Raw genomic sequence first — 21,895 nt, forward strand, 5'->3', positions numbered from 1 at the left:
AGGATAAATTAACTTCTGTGGTCTTTTGCCCAGACTTATTTAAAGCTACAAAGAATCAAGAACTAAGGAAGCTTGGTGGCATTCTGAAAGCAAGAGGGAGACCTGAAACAATGGAGTGTGACTGTCACAACATCAAATGTGTTTTTCCTTTTGTTCTGTAAACTTCAAATTTAAAGCAGATTTTTAATTCAAATTGGAAACCAGAGCTTAGATTCTGCTCAAGTGAACTCCATATACTGACATCTGGACCAAGCTGTCCATGTCCTCCCAAAGTGTTCACTCCACAGTCTAGAGGCTTTTTACAAAAATGAGCAACACACCACTCTAAAACAGTCAGAGATGTGACTGTGGTTTTTGTAGAAAGGCTCCAGACAAAAAAATGCACACTAACTCCCAGAATCTAAGCTTTACATTAAAAAGAACTGGACACTGGTACTGCCAGTGCCTGAAATACAGCAGGAGATATCACAGAGCAATAGGAAACCTCTAATTATTCTCTGCTTCATTAATGCTAAATACATTAATACATGTTCTCTGAAATAGAAACAGATTATTAGATTCACATACACAGCCATTATTTCTGCCTGTCCCACCAATGTCTCTGACTGCCTGATGTATTTGGCTGCTCTGGGAAAAGAAGAAGAGGACAATTTGTCCTCAGGGAATACTTCTCAGGTAAGTGGAGAAAAGATGTGACACCCAGTCATTTAATTTTGAAACACATAAAATGAAAGAGATGCCTGCGCTAAGCATTTGCTGTAAAGAATCAAAGAGCAGAGGGTTGAGCTCTGAGCAGTGGGAGAGCAGCTGCACCTGTTGTCACTCACTAGAGTAGATCTCCCAGACAGATTTGTTTTAAACCACAGAGCCAAGTGAGTCTGGGTGTGCTCTATTTCACATTTGCTGTCTGCATTTTACTCATTTCACCTATTCAACAGCTCTTTAATTGCATGTACACAAATCGAAACATGTCAGGGGCTGTTCCATCCACCCAAGCGGGCAAATCCCAAGTTCCCAATATTTACAACACACTTTTTACTGTTATTGCCTTTGACCCAAAGCCCATGAAATTCCTGTCTGCTCAAAGCACAGAAATGTGAATCTTGTCTGAAAAGGGTTTTCTTCTTCTAATAAAAGAGTAAATATGGAGGAAAAAAAAAAAAAAAGAAAAAAGAAAAAAAAAGACAGGTGGGGATGTGTGTTTGGGATAACTAGCAGACACATTCCAGTTGTACTCAGAGGCCTCGACCTTCAGTATCTGCATTTCTGTGGAGCTAAATCTAGACAATAAGGGCAAAAAGGAAATTATGCTGATCAGAATTAGCAATTTTACTAGCTTCATCCTTTCTATGCTCTGGATGAAACTTGTATTTGTCACAAATAATGAAAAGTTGACTACCATTTAGATTTTTTTTAAAGAAGTCTAATATCACAACAAAAGCAAAGCTTTCTCCCCAATTTGAAATGTTCACTAACACTGCAGAGAAAATAAATAAACTATATTTATAAATAAAAATGTAGGATTCCTTTCCTTCCTTCTGTATAAAGCAACAAAATGCCAGTATTTGTATACATTAAGACCAATGGCAATTTTGTCGTATTTCACAGGTGAGATAAACAGGATTAAACTATAGATCTAAACCTTTAAGAGTTAATATTGGAAATTTTTCTTTAATTTTTTTAAATTTAGGGGATTGTTTGTTTGGTTTTTCTATGTCTTCATGATCTCATTTTAAACATCTTTGGGTGCCCAAACCTCAGCTGTCCCAAGGCATGCACACCAGTCAGATAAGGCCACAAACTGATTTTCTTGTGCAGTAAACAGGAGCTCCAGCTCCAGCAAGGGTTGCACCACAGGAAGAAAAGCTCTGGCTAAGCATGTTTCACAAATGCTGTCTGCATGCCCACTTTCTAGCCAACACCATTTCAATATTATCTAAGTTCTCATCAATATGTAGGAAGAGAATACAAGAAAACAATTTCTTGCACAACCATAATATACTTTCCATGCAGATTTTTTTTCCAGGACCTCAATAAGAGGAAGCATTTCATGGCAGAGGGGAGTTTTTAGTTTTTTCTCAGGATACAGCATGTAGAAGCAGGACTTGATTCTGAACACATACAAGAACGTGGTCATGTTGAAGAGCCACTCACAAACCTCAGCAACAATAAGTAAGCAGGAAAATGGAGTAAGGAGAAAATGGATTCATTAGCTCAAACCTCACACAAGTTTTTGGTGTTCAAGCTGTAACATTTAGAAGGTTTGGGGCTGGCTTTTGAAATTACAGAATTTTCTAAGCAAATAAGTTGCTTACTTAAAGGGATAGATTTTATGCTATGAAAAATATAATTCACATTTGCAATTTCTACACCCACATCTATAATTAATCTCCTCTGATTACAGCCACTCCCTGACAAGATTCCATGTTATATTTAAACACTGGGTGCCACTATGAAAGAAAAAAGAACAATGGGATCATTTTCAAAGACTACATAGCAGCACAAGTTTTCCAAGTAGCAAAGTGCTTTAAAGAATGGTATCAATCCAAGCCACCCCCCAGCAGAGTTTAGTAACCTCCAATTACCACCACAATAAGCACACAAGTTTCTTGCAAAGAATAAAGTGTTGATAATTCCTGTGTTCTGTAAGAGGTATGAGCCTGATGTTGTATTGTATAGATAATACTATGAACTTAATGACAGACTGTTGGGGAAAACCACTTCTGGGACACCCAGACTCAAAGGATCAACCCATGTAAATAAAATGGTGGGTTGGATAAGATACCTTAAAAATGCAGCCTTTGTACATCTTCCCAGAGATGTGAAAGTATGCATTTGATATATAAGTATTATAAGTAAACAGGCATGTTTTACTTTCTTATAAATACACAAACTTACTTATACACATACACATATTTATTTTGGATTGGGAGGGTGTATCTGCCTGCAATTGTTTGCTGTAATCTACTTAAACCTGTCCTTTAAAAAACAGAAACAAATGCATCAAACACTGCAAATGTCAAAAAAGTTGTACAACAAAAGGTGAATCACACTAACTGAGATTATGTTTACTTTTTTTTTACTATTTGTAACAGTCAAAAAAAAAAAAAAAAATTTCTCCTTAGGAACACTCTATCAAAGGATTAGACTCTTAAATTCAGTATTCCTAGAAGCTATGTCATCAGACCTGTAGAGAAACACCCATCTCAGTGCAGCTTATCAAGTCAGATTAATCCAATAATTTCAGTGGATTCATATCAGGGATGCATTTAACTGAACATGGTGAGTTGGACCAGAAAGTACAAAATAAGAATATTTTATCCACCCACATATGCCTCACCATGTCATGAGGCGAGGGGAAGCAAACAGTCAGCAGACTGCTTGCATTTTTATTAATTTCATTCTGTATTATATTACAGACACCCAACCAAGATTCAAGCCCATTGTCTTCAGCACTGTTGAAAAACATATAATGAGACACAGTCCTAGACACAAATATGTATTGTCTAGACAAATCAGACATAGCATGTGGGATTGGAAATATTAATATATTCCCTTAAAAAATGGCAAACAGAGGCAAAAGAAATTGAATGACTTAGCCAAGGGTCAGTGACTAAACCTCATTCAGACCCCTGAACTGAATCTTGAACTCCAGAGACTCAGTCTAGAGATCCAGGCAGAAAGACACCATTCAGATAATATGATGCTGAACATCTTCCTATGCACAGTCCCTGTCTAAATCTCTAAATATGAGATTAACAAGAAGCATGCATTTATATAAAACTGAATATTTTTGTCACTGTAAACTTTAAAAGCCTAATAAGTAGAGGAGAGGTTATAAAATAATCTAAAAATGGCAAGGCAAATTAAAAGCAAAATGAAATCAAGCCCACAATTCCAGCCACTCCAGTCCAGCAGCCTGCCCTCTGGACAGACCTCCTGCTATTGTGCAATGTCAGCAATGTTTGAGTTCTATTTATTTAGAAAACTATACTTTCAAGCACAGTATTTCAAGCAAGCTACTCTGCAATAGGAAGTCAAATATCTATTTCAATTAAGAGCTTGTATTTAAAAAACATATCTTCTCCTGTTACCTTCCTCAGGCTGTTAAAACTATTACACCATTAAAACTGAAAGTATCATTACAGAGAGCCAACATACAGCCTTCCCCTGGAAGTCCAAGCTTCAGCAAATTTACCATGGTTCAAGGCTTCAACAAACACTCAGTGAAGTTAGTGAAGATTAAGCTGCTAGCTTGCACACGTGTCTTCACATCTCTTACCTATATTAAAACAGTCCTTAATAATAATCTTATCTATAACAGTAGGGAGAGGAATGGAGCAACGATACAGAAGATAAGGAAGGCTACAGAGCAGATAAATCAGATGCCATTACTTCTCAGAATACAGCAATACATTAATCCAAACAAACTAAGCAATCGTATTGAAAATGGGTATGGGCATTGGTGGGAATAAAACCTTAACAGAAATTAAAAAAAAATTAAAATTACATTACATGGATCTCTAGGACTGCTTCCACTCGTAATAAAAGAGAGAAAGAGCACGAGGGAATGTGAACCCTCATTCACTGAGTAATGCTTTAAAAAATACTCATTAACACTAACACATTATCAATTCTAGGATTTCTCCCTTATTGTTTTCCTCTGAAGCAATTGCTGCTGCCATTGTAAAAGAGAAGAGACTGGACAAAGGAACCTCACTTTTTTATAACATTCAAGCAAATCAAACCAGGGGTTCTTGGAGGAGTGGTCAAAAGAAAGACATAACTCTAATTTCAAGATGCTTCAGCCTGTTAGACAAGGAAGGTGGACATCAATGGCTTTTACAATCCTTTAAATCTTAAAAACAACTTCATCTGGGAATGAACATCCACAGCTCTCTCAGAGACAGAGTAACCCTCCCAGGTAAGCTGGGCAATGCCCGAGCTTGCCTTACACTAAACACTGGGGAAGGTGACGGTTGAACCAGAAGGGTGGAGTTTACCACTCTTCTAAACTCTAATGAACCCTTTCATGCACTTCTAACAACACTAAAATATTTCTTTCCCCTTCTTGATTCTTTCAGTCATACTGCAATACTTGCAGAAAATACATTTGCAAAACATTCAAGCACAGATAAGAACGGAGTAAAAGTCAATTTAAAATCCCTAAGCTAGCTGCCTGGAAAATAAAGAATATTTTATTCCTTCTTTTTAATGCTATTTTATTAATTAAAAAAACCCAAAAAACGCAAGCAAGAGTTCCACATTTATTTGTTTTACCAAATTAAGTAATGGAATTAAAAAGATCAGTCATCATAGAAACCTTGTGTATTTTTATGAAAAAGAAATAAAGAACAATTTTTTTTTTTAAATGCGATTTTGCAAACTGCTGTTTATCTATGAGCTTGGTCCTACAAAGACTTAGGTGTGAGTAACCTGACCTGAACAAATGGTGTCTGTGACGTCAACTGGAACATTTATGCAAGTCACTTGTTTGCATAAGCAGCTGCAGGATTGCACTTGACTTAAGTCTCTACAGATTGTCCTTACTAACTCCAGCAATTAAGTCAGAAGTATCAGGCTGGACATCCTACATAGCTGAGCCATTTTTCATAGAAACACAAAAATCACAGATTGGTTTGGGCTGGAAGCAACCTTAAAGATCATCTAGTTCCAATCCTCTCACATTGGCAGGGACACCTCCCAAGTGGTTTGCACTTTGACAAAGAAAAGCACAAAGAAAATTAACTTAGTGATGTTCTGAGATGGCTGTAGAGGTGAAAGGACAACCTTCACTGCTGCAAGATGCAGACATAAATCTTAAGCTCTCAATTTATCCGAGATCTCCTGTCCTAACAGATGAGAGTGAGGAGGAGGGACAGTGCAAGACCTGCTGTCCTGCAGTGATGACAGATAAGCAACTTTGGACTGCAATAATGTAAACCAGGAAGAAACAAACAAATCCATGTCCAGATCTAAAAAATAATAGCAAGTGCCACCTAAAGGGCAGCAGTACCTTAAAGAGATTTTTCTAGCAGAAGGAATGATGCATCATACCATGGCTGAATCCACAGTACCCTAACTGACGAAGATGCTCCTGTCATATCCCAGGTGCTGCCAGTGAGATTACTCAGCTGGAACATAATATCAGATGAAAATTTATCTGGGAAAACTGACCTTCATTTTCCCATATACATAATTTCTTCACAATCAGTGCCAATTAATCTCAATCAATAACCTACAGACTGTTTGCAACTCATTATCTGAGTCATAGTGAAATCACAAAATATATTTTCTGGGCCATAAGTGGACAAAAAGTTCAGAGGAGAAGAATGAACTGTCGAAGAACAGTTCACCAAACATTCATGGAACCCAAAGCCTGTTCATACCAACATGTTTGGATGGCAAATAAAGCACACAGACCAGCAAAGCACTTAAGCACATGCTTTAACTTTAAGCACGTGCCTAAGTGCTTTACTGGAAAAAGGCCCAAAGAAAAGAATGAACATGGTTAACTGAAAAGCCCTTTAGAACTGGATTGAGTGCTTTGTTTTTCCATCAACTCTAGTTGCTAGTAAACACATGTTTGGGCACAGCATCTTGCCCAATGCATTTAATCCATATCACAAAAATAGAGAACTGGTACAATCAATCTGTTTACTCATGGAAGTTCCATGAATTGGAAAGTAAGGGAACTGCAAGACACACTAAGAATTTAGGCTACTTATAAGGCCTGAGTAGAAGCAGCACCTTCACGTCTCTCTGACAGACAAACCCACAAGAAGGCCCTGACCACTTAACACTCATTTAGTAGTTCACCACACAAGCCTGCATTGTCCTCACTCTTCCACCTCTTACATCAAGCCCCACAGAACATATTTTGGAAACCTCACTAAGAGGGCACAAAACACTTCCACAGGACTGATGGCTCTCCTTCCTCTCTCCCACCTGTGAAGAAAAAAAACCCACGCTTGGCAAAGGTGATTTCCAGCTCTGGGCCTTGGGAATGTGATGGTCTTTCTTCATTATCTCCACCTTAGTTCATTAATAACATTTCTATATGCATCAAATTTACCCCAAAACAAAACCAAAATTCCCTCGAATATCTGAAGCATAATGCTTAAGTTAAAAAAAAAGACTGGAGTCCAAAAGTGGAAAGATGATTAGGGAGGTAGGTGAAATTGGAATGAAATAATAATAAAAAGCCCTAAGAACACATCATATATTCATAGTTCTTGAATCATTAAGGCTCTACATGACAGCTCTAACAAGCACCGGTATAGCAAACTCACTGACTTTTAAGCAGGAGTGAAAGTGGTTAAGCCCTAGGACAAACAGTTTGAAAATCTCAGCACAAGTCTGATCTCAGAGTTTAAAGGAATGCAGACTGCCCAAAAACACAGCAGCTGTTTGTTTTTTCTGCCACCTTTCCAAGGTTCATGTCTGGAGTGAGGATAAACAGTTCTGAAAAAAACTTATGTGGAGTTCAGACTTTAAGAAAATAAAACATCAGACTACTATTTCTTGCAGAAAGATTAAAAAAAACCCCAAACCTTAAATTATTCAGCCCTGGAAGCTTGCAGGTAGAGCTCTCAGGAGCAAAGAGGTAAAGGGCTCGAGGCTCCAATATATTAAAAAGCTTACTCTAAACCAGTCTGCATTTTCAAAAGCTTAGCCTGATGTGGTTTTCTTGAGCAATATTCCTCCAAGCAGAGTTTCAAACTTAATAAAGTAAAACTGTATTCCCTACTTTATGTACACATACGCACACAAATAGAGGCCCTTTCAGACAAAGCAACAAGTAAACAAGACAGGGGATGAAGCCTTAGAGATAGCCTGAAGTGATCTTCATCAGCAGAGTACACATCACAGTTACAAGGTAATTTGTGCTGTGTCATTTTGGACATCATTCTTTTATGCTCCCTCCTCCTCTCTCTCCCTATTCTGCTTGCTCGTTTGCTTTGGCACATCTACTTTCATTAATTAATATGTCTCTTGATAGGTTAAGGCAATTAGAAATCTCTTGACTTAACATTTTTAGTAGGTATAACTCTCCTTTGATCCACATTTAGAAAGACATAACTTGAAAAAGAACGAGTTAAGAGGAAATATACTTAGATTACAAGTGGAGTAAAGCAGTGTAAATCAACATCATCTGTGTTGTCACAGATGGGTCAGAAAGAGCAGGAAATTTCAGGCACCATGTTGAGATTCAACATCTGTTTATGAACTGTTCTCATACACAAAATGAGGAGTTGCTACAGGACAAAGCATACAAAACCAGGAAGTCTGAAACAAACTGGATTCCCTCCAGAGAGCTTTCCAGTTATATTTATACCTGGTGCTACTGGGGCATCAGCAGGAGGAACGGTGAACACTGAAGAACTCCAATTACATATTCAAATTTCAGATACCACAGGCAAGCATTACCCAATATGACATAGGAAAGGGACAAGTCATGAAGGAGATGACATCAACTGCTCTTTCCAAATCCAGGCGTGCATGCCCACAGGGATTGGGGGATGGAAGCAAGGAGGGCAAGAACAGAAGGGGACAGGGGAAATATGAAGAAGAGGTGTCAACAGTGTATCATGCACTTAGATATTTTCCCATTTTCTCTTCTTTCTAGGGAGATGAAAGCACTATGCAGCATTAACCTCACATAAAGATGCCATGTTCAAGGAACTAAGCACAACATCACACCTACTTTTCCATTAAGACAGGAAGCACACTAATTTTTTTCTTGAAATTAAAATTACAATATTGCTTTTTCTCCGACGGGTCTTTATTAGATACACTGTATACGACAAACCAGCACCAGAAATACCCAAGTACAGCTTCAAGGAGGGAATCTCCAAAGTTGAAAACTACATGAAAATAGTTTTCTGTGTATTTTGTGGCATGCTCTGTCTCTCTCACCGTGTTTAAATGTAAAAGCACCTTATGGTGCAGATCTAGCCTAATCCCTCAGTAGAAAGAACTCAGCTTGGAAAATGAGGTTAGAAGGAGAGCTGAGTATCTTTCAAAGTTTTAAGTTTTGAAACTGCTAGTTTCAAACTCCAGTAAATGAAAGCTGGAGTTATTTCTTTCATCCTAACAATGTCTACTACACATGCATAAATGCAAGTGGAGCTTTGGGGGTGGAGAAAATACCCAGAATATCTTCACAGGTAAGTTTTTCCCAATTAACTTCTGCAATAGGGCTTGCTTTCTTTCCTACTTGGACAAGAATTCCTCGTGCATGGGTACCAGAGGCAATCCAGAGGCCACCTCCTCTAGATTCTCTTCTGCTCCAACAGACAGTGGCACATGCAGCCTGGCAGTGACAGCAGGGCAGCCACAGCTCTGGGGACAGAGCTCTGAGGAATGCTTGTTGTTTCCACATGGGCACTCAGGAGAGTCCCAGGATACATCTATACTGCAGAACACAGGCAAGCTGGTAACTGAGGCTAATAAAGCTGACTAAGAGCTCTTGAACTGAAATAAAGTGGATGGAGAAGATTTAAACTTAGATGAGCAGCTCCAGCAGCACATCTCAGTGTGCGAAGTGAATAAGAGCAGTGTAAACCAAATATATATAAAATTCAAATCAGAAGCCATCTAATAGAAAAATATAAAATATAGTATTTTCCCTTTGCTTAAAGTGAAACTAACAGCCAGGGTGGAATCTGAGATTTCAGCTATCCTGTCCACAGGAGATTAACATTTCCTATGCATGCAGGGTCTGACAACCAATAAACATAACTTCAGTCATCTTTGCTGTATCACACTGCAACCATTATTGCTTCATCTGTTTCTCTCAGGTCAGACAGTCAGAATCCTACCATCAAAATGTAATTAAAGAAGGTAGTTAGAAAATAAACAACCTTTCTTGGAATGCCTTTGATTCTGTAAGTACATACACATTTCATCCACTGAAGACTGAATTACAACCTTTCATCTAATGAGCAGCTTAATGGAATGGCACTGGAATAAAGAATGGGGAAAGGAAAAAAAAATCCTTGGTGATTTCGTATGAGACATTATATATTTATATAACATCAGGCTCACTATCTGGCAACATCAGTTTGAAAACAAAAATAAAAGTGTTCACTATCTCAGTGCAGGTAGAAGGCGTAGCCAGGCACCAAATCAATAACCAGATCTTAAAGCTGAACCAGCAGATGGTTTGCTACAATGAAGAAATGACAAAACATAAATGTACAAGAGCCTGCTTTCTTTAGACACATTCTTGAAAGCACTGTATCAGTGATCTAAGATTATTTTTATAGGCAGGCTACAGGTCAAGGATAAAAGTACACGATTTTAAAGGTCACAAAGCTGGCAACATTGGTATCACTGGCATGGACAAAGAATCATTTTCTTTTGAACTCTGCATTGTCAGGTTATTTACATTTCACAATTAAAAGGCTCCTCTCTGGATAATATGAATGCTAAAACAAGAGAAAAAAACCTTATGTAAGCTAACACTACTTTAAAGAGATAATATAAGTCAACCCCGACACCATCAGTGTCATCCTAAAGCACGATGAGAATTTCCAGTGAAAGTTACTAACATTAAACAGATTTAGAGAGCCAGCCAACAAAAATAAAGCAAACATGTAAGTAAACTGCCTTCCAGGCCAAGACTGTTGTTACGGCCATGTATTACACTGAAAGGGATAGGAGCAACACTCTAGTGGTGAAAAGCATTTGTTTGGGAAGTCTGGAGGAAGAAAAGGTCCAGAATAAATAATTCATAGTGTGGTCTGTGAAAATGTCTATGGAATAGGACAGTTCAAGTGTTCTTACTGCAAGTTAGACAGAAAGCTGGATGCCCAGCTCAACACTTTGAATGTTAGCATTCAATTTAGACAGTTCTTTTCCCAACTGTAAAATAATAATGTCACTTTCTTAAGCTAGAGCAGCACTTTAAGGGTGAATTTATTAACTCCTTCATATGCCACATATTACAAAAGAATAAAGTTAAAAAAAAACCAAAAAAAAGCCCCCCATGGAAGAATAAATTTAACAGTTTTAATACTTTTAATCACTATATGTAAACATCTAATGCAGAGACTTTATGCTATATAGCTTTCCTTTCCTTCAATGGATGAGAACACTCCTGGAATGTTATTGTTTTCAGGGGGTGCTTTTTAGAGAATTTACTGTGAATACATGCATTATACATGTGCACACTGAAACACTGTAAATGACCCAGGAGTTCATAAACATGGCTATTTTTTTATCTGGTTCAAATTTGTGCAATAAAGTAATTGTTGCACCGCCCTTGCTGAACAGAGACCAAATTTCACAAGGGACAAGGGCTTTGCGTGGGGCTTTCCATGGTGTTTCACATAAGGAACAGTTCAAAGCAGATGACAGATTGTTTATAACATGCCTTGTACCATGAGGGTCTGATCCCTGATTGCATTCACAGAAGCCAGAGCAAAAGAAACATACAGCCTCTGAACACCCAGCCTGTATCTGAAGAGAACCAAGATGACCAAAAAAAAAAAAAAAAAAAGATATTAAGAGAACTGAAAGACAAGATTTTCTGTGGTTTCTGCCTTTTCTTTCCTCAGAATTTAAGTCCACAGCCTCCTTTGATACTTCTCACCCCCAACCCAGCTTCAGTAAAGCACAGTTATCCAGTCCCACCACTAGCTAGCACGTCAGCAAGCTGGATATCAAAGACTCCTAGTCATCTCTTTACAAACTTTATTAAGGGAAGATAATTATCTGACCCTCAGAGAAGCTAATAATTACAGTGTTCATATATATATTGCTTCTGCACAGGATCAACAATGAAAGAGTTGTTTAAACAAAGCTCCTTTGCTTCCATGGAAAACTTTGTGTGTGTACCACTCATCACCTCAAGCAAATGTTAATGACTATTATGGAAAAATAAAAGACAAACATTTTCTGATGTACATAGTACATTTAAGAGGCTTCTTAGGATGTTGTATTTTGCATTTTGAGACTACAGAAATAAGACCTTTAATAGCAATGAATATGGGAACCATGATTTTTTTTTTTTAAAGCACTGGAGAATGTCTTTACCATCACAGACACACACACACTCTCATATACACACACTCTCAAACTACCACACTAGGCAAGATCAGAGCTTAACAGCCAACAAAACACACATTCAACCCCTGAGATCATTTTCCTGAAATAGAAAACTACATATGTTTCTCAAATTTCACATCAAGCCACTGCACAGCCTGAACTGCAGGGGAGAACAGAGCCAAGCCTGCCTTTGGGCTTGGGGGAGTAAGAACCTGAAAACAAGATGATTCCTTTCATATCACCACATTTCTCATCCACAATCTAAACTTACAAACACCCCTGTTTAACAGCATTTCTAGCGAGGGTTGCTTATCAAGCAGTCTTTGCTTTGTCAAATTAAGACACATTGCCTTGGATTAGTGAGACTCCCTGAGTTCAAAATGACTTCATGGTTGGCTCAGAGTTCACTGTCTCTGTGGCAAGCTGCCAGTAATACATCTACTACCGAGCCTGCCCCCAATCCTTTTCTATACTGACCTAGCTGACTTTCTTTTTTTTTTTTAGCAGCAAATGAACACAATAGAAAACTGAAGGCTAGATATTGTCACAGCTAATTAACAATCCTAACATCTTTAAAAAAATAATCAAAGCAGTAAATATTTGAAGATCTGAATGCAAGCCTCTGAAATGCAATGTCTCAATGTACGTCAAAGCTGTTGGGAAGGGACAATGCAGTTTTTCTTCGCTGTGCAGATACCGTCAGACATGATGAAGGGCTCCTGTTCTTGTGGAAAACACATTAAGCTTCTTTTACTAATATTTTGTAAAGGGCATTTGTACAATAGCAATAGCTAAAGCTTCCTGTTTGCCTGTGTGCTTCCTGGCTAACATTAACAGGACCTGCTAACAATTTTCTTATTTAGCACACAGAACTCTTTCAGACTACTCTGTAGACTCAAGGACACATCGCTTTTAAATAATAATAAAAAAAATCCAACAGTAATGTCCCACATTGCACCTGCCCTTCACAGTCCTGATAACTTTTCCAGCTATAAGCTTCCTATTTTCTTATCCTGGATCAGTCTGTGTGTGACCCGTCTCCAAAGAACATGTTTTGAATTTATTAAAAGCCTGATAGAAGTGGAATTCTCTCATTTGGCAAAGATACCATCACAGGGACACTTGCTTTTGGCTCCATGACAAGAAATTAATGGTACTTTGTCCAATCTACAAAAACACCATCTCTCCCCTCCCAATCAGCCCTTGAAGATTATTCTCCCTTCTCCAGAGACTTCCCCAAACAAGTCTGCAAGTCTGAAGTCTTGGGTTGTGTTTCATAAACAGGACACAAAACCCGAGTGCAATTCAGGATACTGTCACCACCACATGGGCTGCAGTGCTAACCCTGAGAGCTTTCTGAAACATACCCCAGCCCCTTTCTTTATAATTTTTATACCAGGCATCCTCTGAAGTAAACACAAAACATCAACAAGAAGCAGTCAATTGCCAGAATTCCAGTCAAAGGGTATACGTTAGTCATGGCAAAGCTAGGAAGGAAGGGAAGGGCAGCTGGCCCCAAAAAACTGGTGTCTGTGCTGCTCCAGTTACCACATCTCACTGAAAGGATTGCCCAATCCTTTAAAAATACACAGCCATCCTTCAGATAATCATTTAAGTCACACCAGTTTGCTTTCTCAACCGCACCTCTTAACATAAGCTCCTCTTCCAAACTTTCTTTCTTTTCAAAGTTTCCAGCCTATCAGGGTAAAATATTTGATGAGGACTCTGCTAAGCACAGTGATGAAATACCTCACAGTGGTAAAAGTAAGCAACCTTGTAAGAGTTACCTATCTATCAGTTGAATGGATGCAGAGTAAACAAAGGAATGAACAAGAATCAAGTCCTCAAAGTTATTCATCTGCCTAAACATCTCTGAAGATGTAAATTTAATTCACTCCTTCAAATCGCACAAGGGACATGAGAGACTTGATTCTTGGATTGAAAAGCACCCTCCCAGCTTTACTATTTTTTTTCCAACTTCCACCATTTCAAGTCAGCCCAAACTCTACTTCATTTATCCCAGCATACTCTTACCCAACTAACATTAGAAGAGTTATTTGCATCTAGATGAGTCCAACAGAACCATCTCTTGCATTAATAATCAGCAACTGGGAACAGGTTACAAATAAACATTACAGACTTAGTCCCTGCTTAACATAAAGAATCAACTATTAAACACACACAAGTCAAGGAGGTAGCTTCTTTGTCGTAAAAGAAAGAAAAAGAAGGAAGACCAAGTATCTTCCTGTTGAAAATATGCTGTATAGTACAAGTATATAACTCTCCCTCACACAGATATAAACTAATCTTAATTATGTGGTTCCCAAAAATGCTTTTTATGAACTACACACATTTGTTTTTCACTTTGCAGTCTGTAATAACCATAACAGTATGAATTTCTTTCTTCTTAAACTGGTTTTATCTGGAGAAAATCATAATTCTGAGTTCTTTGGCAAAGAGATAATTTACAAAAGCTCCCCCAAAAAGCATACCAAACATCTTTGTTACACCCTTTTCCCTGTTGTGATGGCTGGGTCCTTGAAGACTGACTACACAAGTATTTCCACAAGAAAATTGTTAGCATTCATATATGAGCTGAAGTCTCAAGTAGATTACACATTACTTTCCTAACTATTAGCATATCTAGAGTGCAATAGTTTGAAAAAATTACTCAGTTTGTTCCAATTTGTTTTGGTAATTTTGGGAGGTGGCTTATAGCATGATGCTGGACACTCTCTCCCTCAATGTCAGCCTGACATTCTTCACTGTGTTTCCAAATCCTCCTCCACAGGTTTAATCTCCCATTGGTGACAGCTCATCTTAAGCCCTTAGATCCAGTGGAGACCAGCTAATTTTCCAGTGAGTGAGTTCCTTATGATTGAAATTGGAGCTGAAGCAGAATGCTGGATCTAAATATACACAACCTTGGAGAAGTTTCTATGTGAAATCTACCCAATTTAACAGCTCAGCCATATTCTTATCTGCAATGTAATCCTTCACAAGACTTCAGAAATACAATAAATTGCAGATGTGAATCACTGATAAAGACTTCTCCATCCACAATACAGTAGCCTGTAACTAAACCAGATAGGTATTTAGATTTTATTAAGATAGCTTTATCCAAAATACCATATAAAGGAAAAGTTATCAGAGGTTATAGATTGTGGGTGGAAGACAGCAGTGAGTCATGCTCACCATGAGTAAAAGTGCTGAGCCCCTGAAAAGTATTGCTAACGTGTCTGTGAAAGAACAGCTCACTCTTTTCTCTACAGCAGCATTTCTGAAATAAGACAAATGAGTATTCAAGTGGCAAACCCAATAGTCACTGTTGGAACCCTGGGGGGCAGGAGCTGTGAAGTTCCAAAGTTTGAAATTTTTAAACTAAGCTGTCAGTAACATTTTTTAATGCAGTATAGTCAGCTATCTGGCTGGATCATTGAGAACAATTCAATAGTATTTCATTAACCCAAAGAAGAAATAATACACAACAACCACTTTTAATTTGCAGTATTACAGGCAACAATCTTCCAAGAGCAATGGGAATCAATTTGGAACTTATCCTTTGCAGCTCAGGAGTGGACACTGTTTTGTGAAATATATAGCAAGTTTGGACAGTAGGTAAAAATCTCAGAATACGTTTGAGTTTCCACCTTCCAGGTAAGAAGCATTTACTGTTCATTACACATCCACTGGAAAAGAACTCAGCAACAAGGCATTTCACATCAGCAGAATCAAAGGTGAAAGACAAATAATTTCATACTCAGAAACACATATCAAGAATTGCTTTTCAAATATTTCCAATTCTGATCTCTCATACTACTTAACTATATGCACTGATTAATGTCACTGAAGCCAAAAATATTATACATAATTTTTTTCAATATTAAATACAACAAAATGTTTTTAAGAGCCCCTTAAAAGATGTTTTAAAATGTTTTTTTTTAATGTCCTTTAAGCAAGAGTAATAGTTTCAGCATGTGCACAAGCCTTTCCTATAAAAATGCCCTTGGAACTGCACATACTTTGGTAAAATCCCATCACCAAAACAAATTAAAAACAAAAAACCAAAACCTTTCTTTTATCAGGGCCAAGTTATGGATGATTCACAATGACTAACACTGTGTCTTGCCATGTGAATAGGCTCTTTTGTGCTCAGAGGGAGAAAAGGTGCTAAGAATCTTATTCTTGATAAATTCACACTTCCATAGTATTATGAATATATGCAGGACAAATTACTTCACCAAAATACAAGGAAATTCCTAAGAAACAGGCGTGCATGGAGGAAAGCAGAGGAATGAAAAAAAAATTAGGGTTGGTTCCAACAAGGAATTTCTTATACTTAAGCTCCTGCCTTTTTCTTCCTCCTTTGTTACTCTATAAGACATTCCACTAGAGCCTAAACAATGGGTTTAATTTTGGGGAGCACATTAAGGCAGAAAAGAAAGATGGTACAAGGAACTACTTTATCCAAAACAGGAGGCTCTCAATTGAAGGGTGGGGGAAGACTTTGTTGAGAAAGTCTTTTCCCAACATTTCTTTCTCCCTTACAACATTTACTAATACAATCAAAAAGTTTCTGAGTAATCAAAATGTCATTTCTATGGAAATGAACTTGCCAGTAAAAATTTAGCTAGTTTTACTTCTGCTCATATTTTTTTTTTAAGAGAGATTCTCAGCCTCACCTCCAGAAAGTGACAGCTGAGAAAACAATGTCAAAGCCAGGCAGGACCAAGGAGATGTCATTGCCACCACAGCCTCTCTTTTCAGACCTACTTCCAAAGCAAAACCTGAACTTAGACAGTCCCAAAGTCCACTGCAGCAGTGGCAGCCTGACACCACCTGAAATCACCACTGTACTAGTCCACAGCAGTACTCTTACCTCATCTTTGACTTTCCAGCCCCAAACCCACAAATAACACTTCACCCTAAACTAAGGCCTCCACGAGGGACAGTAGCCAGGAACTCTGTTATCATACTCTAGGTTCCTGTATGCCTCCTCCTTACTTCCTTTTAAACCTCCTCCCATATATTTTTGGTTGTGTCCAAAGGTATCAGAAGAGGTTGAAAAATGTAATCTCCAGACTTCATACTGTACTCCTGTCCACATTAGATGGGTATTAGAGAATGCAATAATTAGTCTGCAAGTTCTGTATCCTCTTTCCCTTTTATTGATAATATTGTGACAGATGTTTCCGGGAGACATTAAGGTCTTAGGGTGCTGAGCACTAACAACACACCCAAGAAAACACCTGCCCTTCCCCAAGACTTTAACAAATCCCTCCCACAAGGCAAAGTGTTTTCTCCCAATTCTTAAAAATAGCCAATAAATTCATCAACAAAAACAGATTTCAAAGAATTATAAGAGGGATGTTTCACAGTAACTAGAGCAATCATATTTATATTCCAAAATTGAATACAAGACAAATAAACAGACAGCTGTAGCAACATTCTGTATCTGTGAATTACCATGGTCACAGGATCAAATGTGTTCAGGAACACACAGTGCAAGCAGGAGATAGGTTCAAGATGTTTTGGAGAAGACTGAATTACAGATGTACATAACAACATGGCCAGTTAAAATCAATTAAAGCAGAAACATACTTAAGGAAATAGACAAAGAAGGTCAAATCATAGCAATATCATGAACCTACCTTGCAGTGACACCTGTGGCTTTCCAAGATAAGAAATCCGGAAGATCAAAGAAGTAGCCTGCCTTCTCCCAGCATGATTCTTGCAAGTTCTAACAAAAAAAAAAGTTTTCACATGGCAGACATTAGATGCCAGGCATGATCACATCCTTATTTTAACACAACTGAAAAACCTGACATTCATGTAAATCTGAAAATCTTTTCAAACTCAGTATACTGCTCTAATCACTCCACAGTGATTTACTGCCTGAAGAACTGAGCCTTCCTCCCACCACAGATAGGAGTTTCCCATGAAGAGTTAATGGAAGCATCTATTTCAGATGAATAATGTGGGCTCTCCCAGTTCTCCATCAGCTGCTCAATGCCAGAGCAGTCTTGAAGTCAACAGACAGCTTTCTCAAAAATTATTTGCTTGAAGAATGCCCTGCTTTCTAAAAGTAATCATTTTAAATTTAATATTTTTTAACGCATGTGAAGAAAACAGACTTCTCTGTGTGCATAACAACAAAGCTTTTGACTCTATTTCAAAATAACCGAAACATGATCGAAGCATCTAAGAACCTGTAATCTTTCAGTGAATCTTTTTTCCACAGCTGGGACATTTGGGAGCTTTCAACTGCCTGGATTAGCCAGTAACAATCAGCTTTAAATCCACACTACAACACTACAGTTGTCATCACACCATGTACAGAATTCACATGAATATTTAACAGAAATTTATCTTTGAAAAACTCTACCTCTCTTAAAATTTCCTTGAAATGCATAATACAGAAAGTTGTAGGAATGCCCAAGTTCCCATGTGAAAAAAGTTCAATGTTATTTCTTCAGATGAGGGAATAATTGAGCACAGCTACAGAAAAACCCTCCAACTAAGAATATGATACCTGCAAGCTCCTGATAGCTATGTGACATTTCCAAACTCCTAAAAAACTCTTCTGCCAAGATATACCATACCATTCCAACAGTATACACTGAGTAAGCTAGTAGTAAGGAAAGCAAGAAATCTATTGGAAGAGGCCAGTCATTCTTTGTTTCTGTCTCCAAAGCTCAGTCTTATTTCAGATGATGACAGCAATTCATATTCTTAACCTTTCTTTTCCACAAATACAATTTTCACACTTGCCATAGCAATCAGACAGCAATGAATGGGAAGAAAGTTTCCCCAAGAGTTATGTTGCATTCTAGTGTAACAAAGAGTGAGCATCAGTGTCCTGCAACACAACAATACCAGCCAGTGGCCACCTCTGGCCTCAGGGATTAAAATAGCTACAGAATATGAAAACCAAACACAAGTCAGTGCTGAACACAAGGTTCACAAATCAGATTTCCACAGGGATGTAAGATTACTTCAAAATCCTCCAGCAGCTTTTCAATAGTTGAAACAGAGCAAAGTTATCTTGCTTAAGAGCAGCTCTTGTACTAAAAATGCAAACCATAGCTGGGGTCTTCTGAGCATGGGGCCCTGCTAGGTGGCAAACCTTCAACAACACAAGGTAAGGCAAAAGTTGCATCCAGCAGGCTAAAGAAGAGCAATAGTTGATAATACACAAATTTTACTAATCTAAGCTCTTCTGCATTGGCAACATACCTGACATTCTTCCAGAAGGAACTGAAATAATTTGGCTTTTAGTGTTAATCAGGAAAGAAATTGCATTGAGAATAACTATCCTCTTCAAACAACTCGTTTCACCAAGGATACTCCTTGGACCCTTATTCTATTACTTCAAGAATTCCTCAAAGCCACATGTTAGTGACACTAAATTTGCAATTTAATGAACGTCCAAATGATTCATTCTTTGGCATCTTGATGCTTTGTCATCACTAATTAGTACAGACAAAAAAAAAATATCATAGCATGGCCTGATGCATTTTCCAAACAAATCCAAAAGTCTCCATGTTTTCGACACTCACTGAAGTTAATTCTAATTTATTTTCACTCACAGTCAGGAATCTGTAACCACATTAAAAGGATTGTAGAAAAGATCTGGGAACATTCCCAATGCTGTATTCATATCCTGCAACGCACCCTTCAAACTTACTTGCAAAGAAATAAATCCAACCCTTCTATTTTCCAGGGATATTTAGGGAGTTCCCTCTCTTCAACTCTTTCTCTTTGATTATTTTGAGTTTTTTTAACAACTATACCTCCAAACAACAATTTTGTATTGTTTTAAACATATTTGTTGACTTCTTAATTGGACCAAAAATACACAAACACGCAGAATTTCACCTGAGCTCCAGCATCCAATACAATTTTTTGGAGACATCTAGAGGCAAAATCTACTTCAAGAACTTTCACATTCATATTTTACTGGTTTGCTGAGGTACAGGAAAACTTGGATTTCTACTATCACTTAATATGTTGACTTCTTGTACGATCAAGACATCTTTAGAAATCTAGTGTTTAGAAAACACACTTTTTTTCCACTAGAAGCAAAATGCATATATAAACACTGAAGATATCTTGACTTTTGTTTTTGCTGATACAGACTGAATATGAATCAAATTATCTGAAAGAGCATCACAGACAGCCTTATAACAGATCTCTGCTGGCCATGGGATTAACCAAAGATGGACTAGACATAAGACATCTGATTTACCACAGCATATCAGCCTGAATTTCATGGTACTTTATCAGCCAAAACCCACAAATTCAAAATCCATCTCAAGCTCATGTGTTACAAATCTAGACTAAAACCAGAAGGGGTGGATGGAAGCAGGAAAATGTTTAATGAAAAAAAAAAAAGATGGTGTGAGCATTCAAGTTACATATCAGGTCAAAATCTAGGTCATCCAAAAATCAGAAAAGACTCATTCACTAAAGAACCACCCGCTTTCCCCAACACAACCTTAAATCTGAACCTCCAGCTCTCAGACAGTCTGTAATAGTAAGCTAATGTAGTGTACCAGCATCTCTTTTTCTAAATTACAGAAAAAAATATGTATTGTGTGACAGAAGAAAGAGAACAACTGAAGACCTAATGCACACTCATGGGTATATAAGAAACTGATGTTCCATGCCCTACTCCAGTTCAGGCAGAGCAAGAGCTTCGAACTTGGCTGTCCCACACTTGAGATCAGGTGCCAAGCATGTGACAGAGCCATTCTGAGATACCCAAGATGGGCTCTGAGCAAAAATTATATCCCTGCCAGAGCCAAGGCTGCAAAATGATTTTGCAACTACCAGCTGCACCCAAGTTACCTGGTAAAAATTAACTAACTGACTTATCAGATTGATCTTGAAGCTGGAACTCAGGCAGAGGGTAGAGGAGGGGCTTGGAAAGTGACCTTTTAAGAGTAAGGCTACTGCCAAAGCTGGAGTAAACTTCCTGGAGTAAACACAATCTCTGCCACCAAGACACTGTCTGAGACACGTGAAGATATTTTCAGATTCCTGTGGCACCCTGAGCATAGCACCAGTCAGGCAAGCATCAGAGTCCAGGTCAGAAAGGGCTCCAGAGGGACAGACCAGGCACATGAAAGGCTGAGTTGGCAGAAGCTGTAACAAGGCAAGAAGGATCATCTGCATGCATGTTATAGCTAAAAGCAAAATTCAACAGTCCAAAGTACAACTTCTGCATCCATGTCTCCACTATGTATGGATTTTGATACCTCAGAGCTGTTTTAAAAAGCACTTAAAGCTTAATCAAGAATTAATTTAATCACAAAATTTAATCACTTAAATTCTAATCAAGAGTTCAGTTCCAAACACAGTAGCTTAGACTAATGCTCACCTAGGAAGGAGTTGCTTATTTATTTTAATGGCAAAATCTTACCAGTCACATTCAACAAAACAAAAAGCCAGCTGCAAAGGCAGCAAGCAAGGGAGAAGACCTGCATCAACAATGAAGCTACTGCCAAGCTAATGCCAGTACATCTGCTATTCGTCTTCCCTCCATAGCCAAGGCAAGAGATGTTTTAATTGTTTCTGCAAATGATCCCATTGGTCACTGCAAGTCATGGATGTACAGATAGAAGAACAATGATTTAAAAAAAAAAAAAAAAAAGGCAGCTGTAACTGAAGATGTAAACAGTAGCATACAGAAAGATCACTGATCACTATGCCAGAAAAAAAAACAAAAAACAAACATGCAAGAAAACCACTCAAAAGCAATTGATTTTAGTTATTAACTGAGAAGGGATGATATGCTAGCCATTCACCCTGTGAAGTGACTCTTTTGCTAAAAGGAGGC

General features: G+C 38.0%; 1 protein-coding gene across 1 annotated transcript in view; it reads right to left on the reverse strand.

Moving 5' to 3' along the window:
* Nucleotides 1-21,895, reverse strand: part of FGGY (FGGY carbohydrate kinase domain containing) — a 127,277-nt gene that overhangs the window by 85,885 nt on the left and 19,497 nt on the right. The window contains exon 5 of the mRNA XM_071750010.1: nucleotides 17,706-17,794. Within this exon, the coding sequence (XP_071606111.1) occupies nucleotides 17,706-17,794 (89 nt within the window). The remainder of the gene's footprint in view (nucleotides 1-17,705; nucleotides 17,795-21,895) is intronic.

This window comes from Heliangelus exortis, chromosome 8, assembly GCF_036169615.1.
Source record: "Heliangelus exortis chromosome 8, bHelExo1.hap1, whole genome shotgun sequence".
Taxonomy (NCBI): domain Eukaryota; kingdom Metazoa; phylum Chordata; class Aves; order Apodiformes; family Trochilidae; genus Heliangelus; species Heliangelus exortis.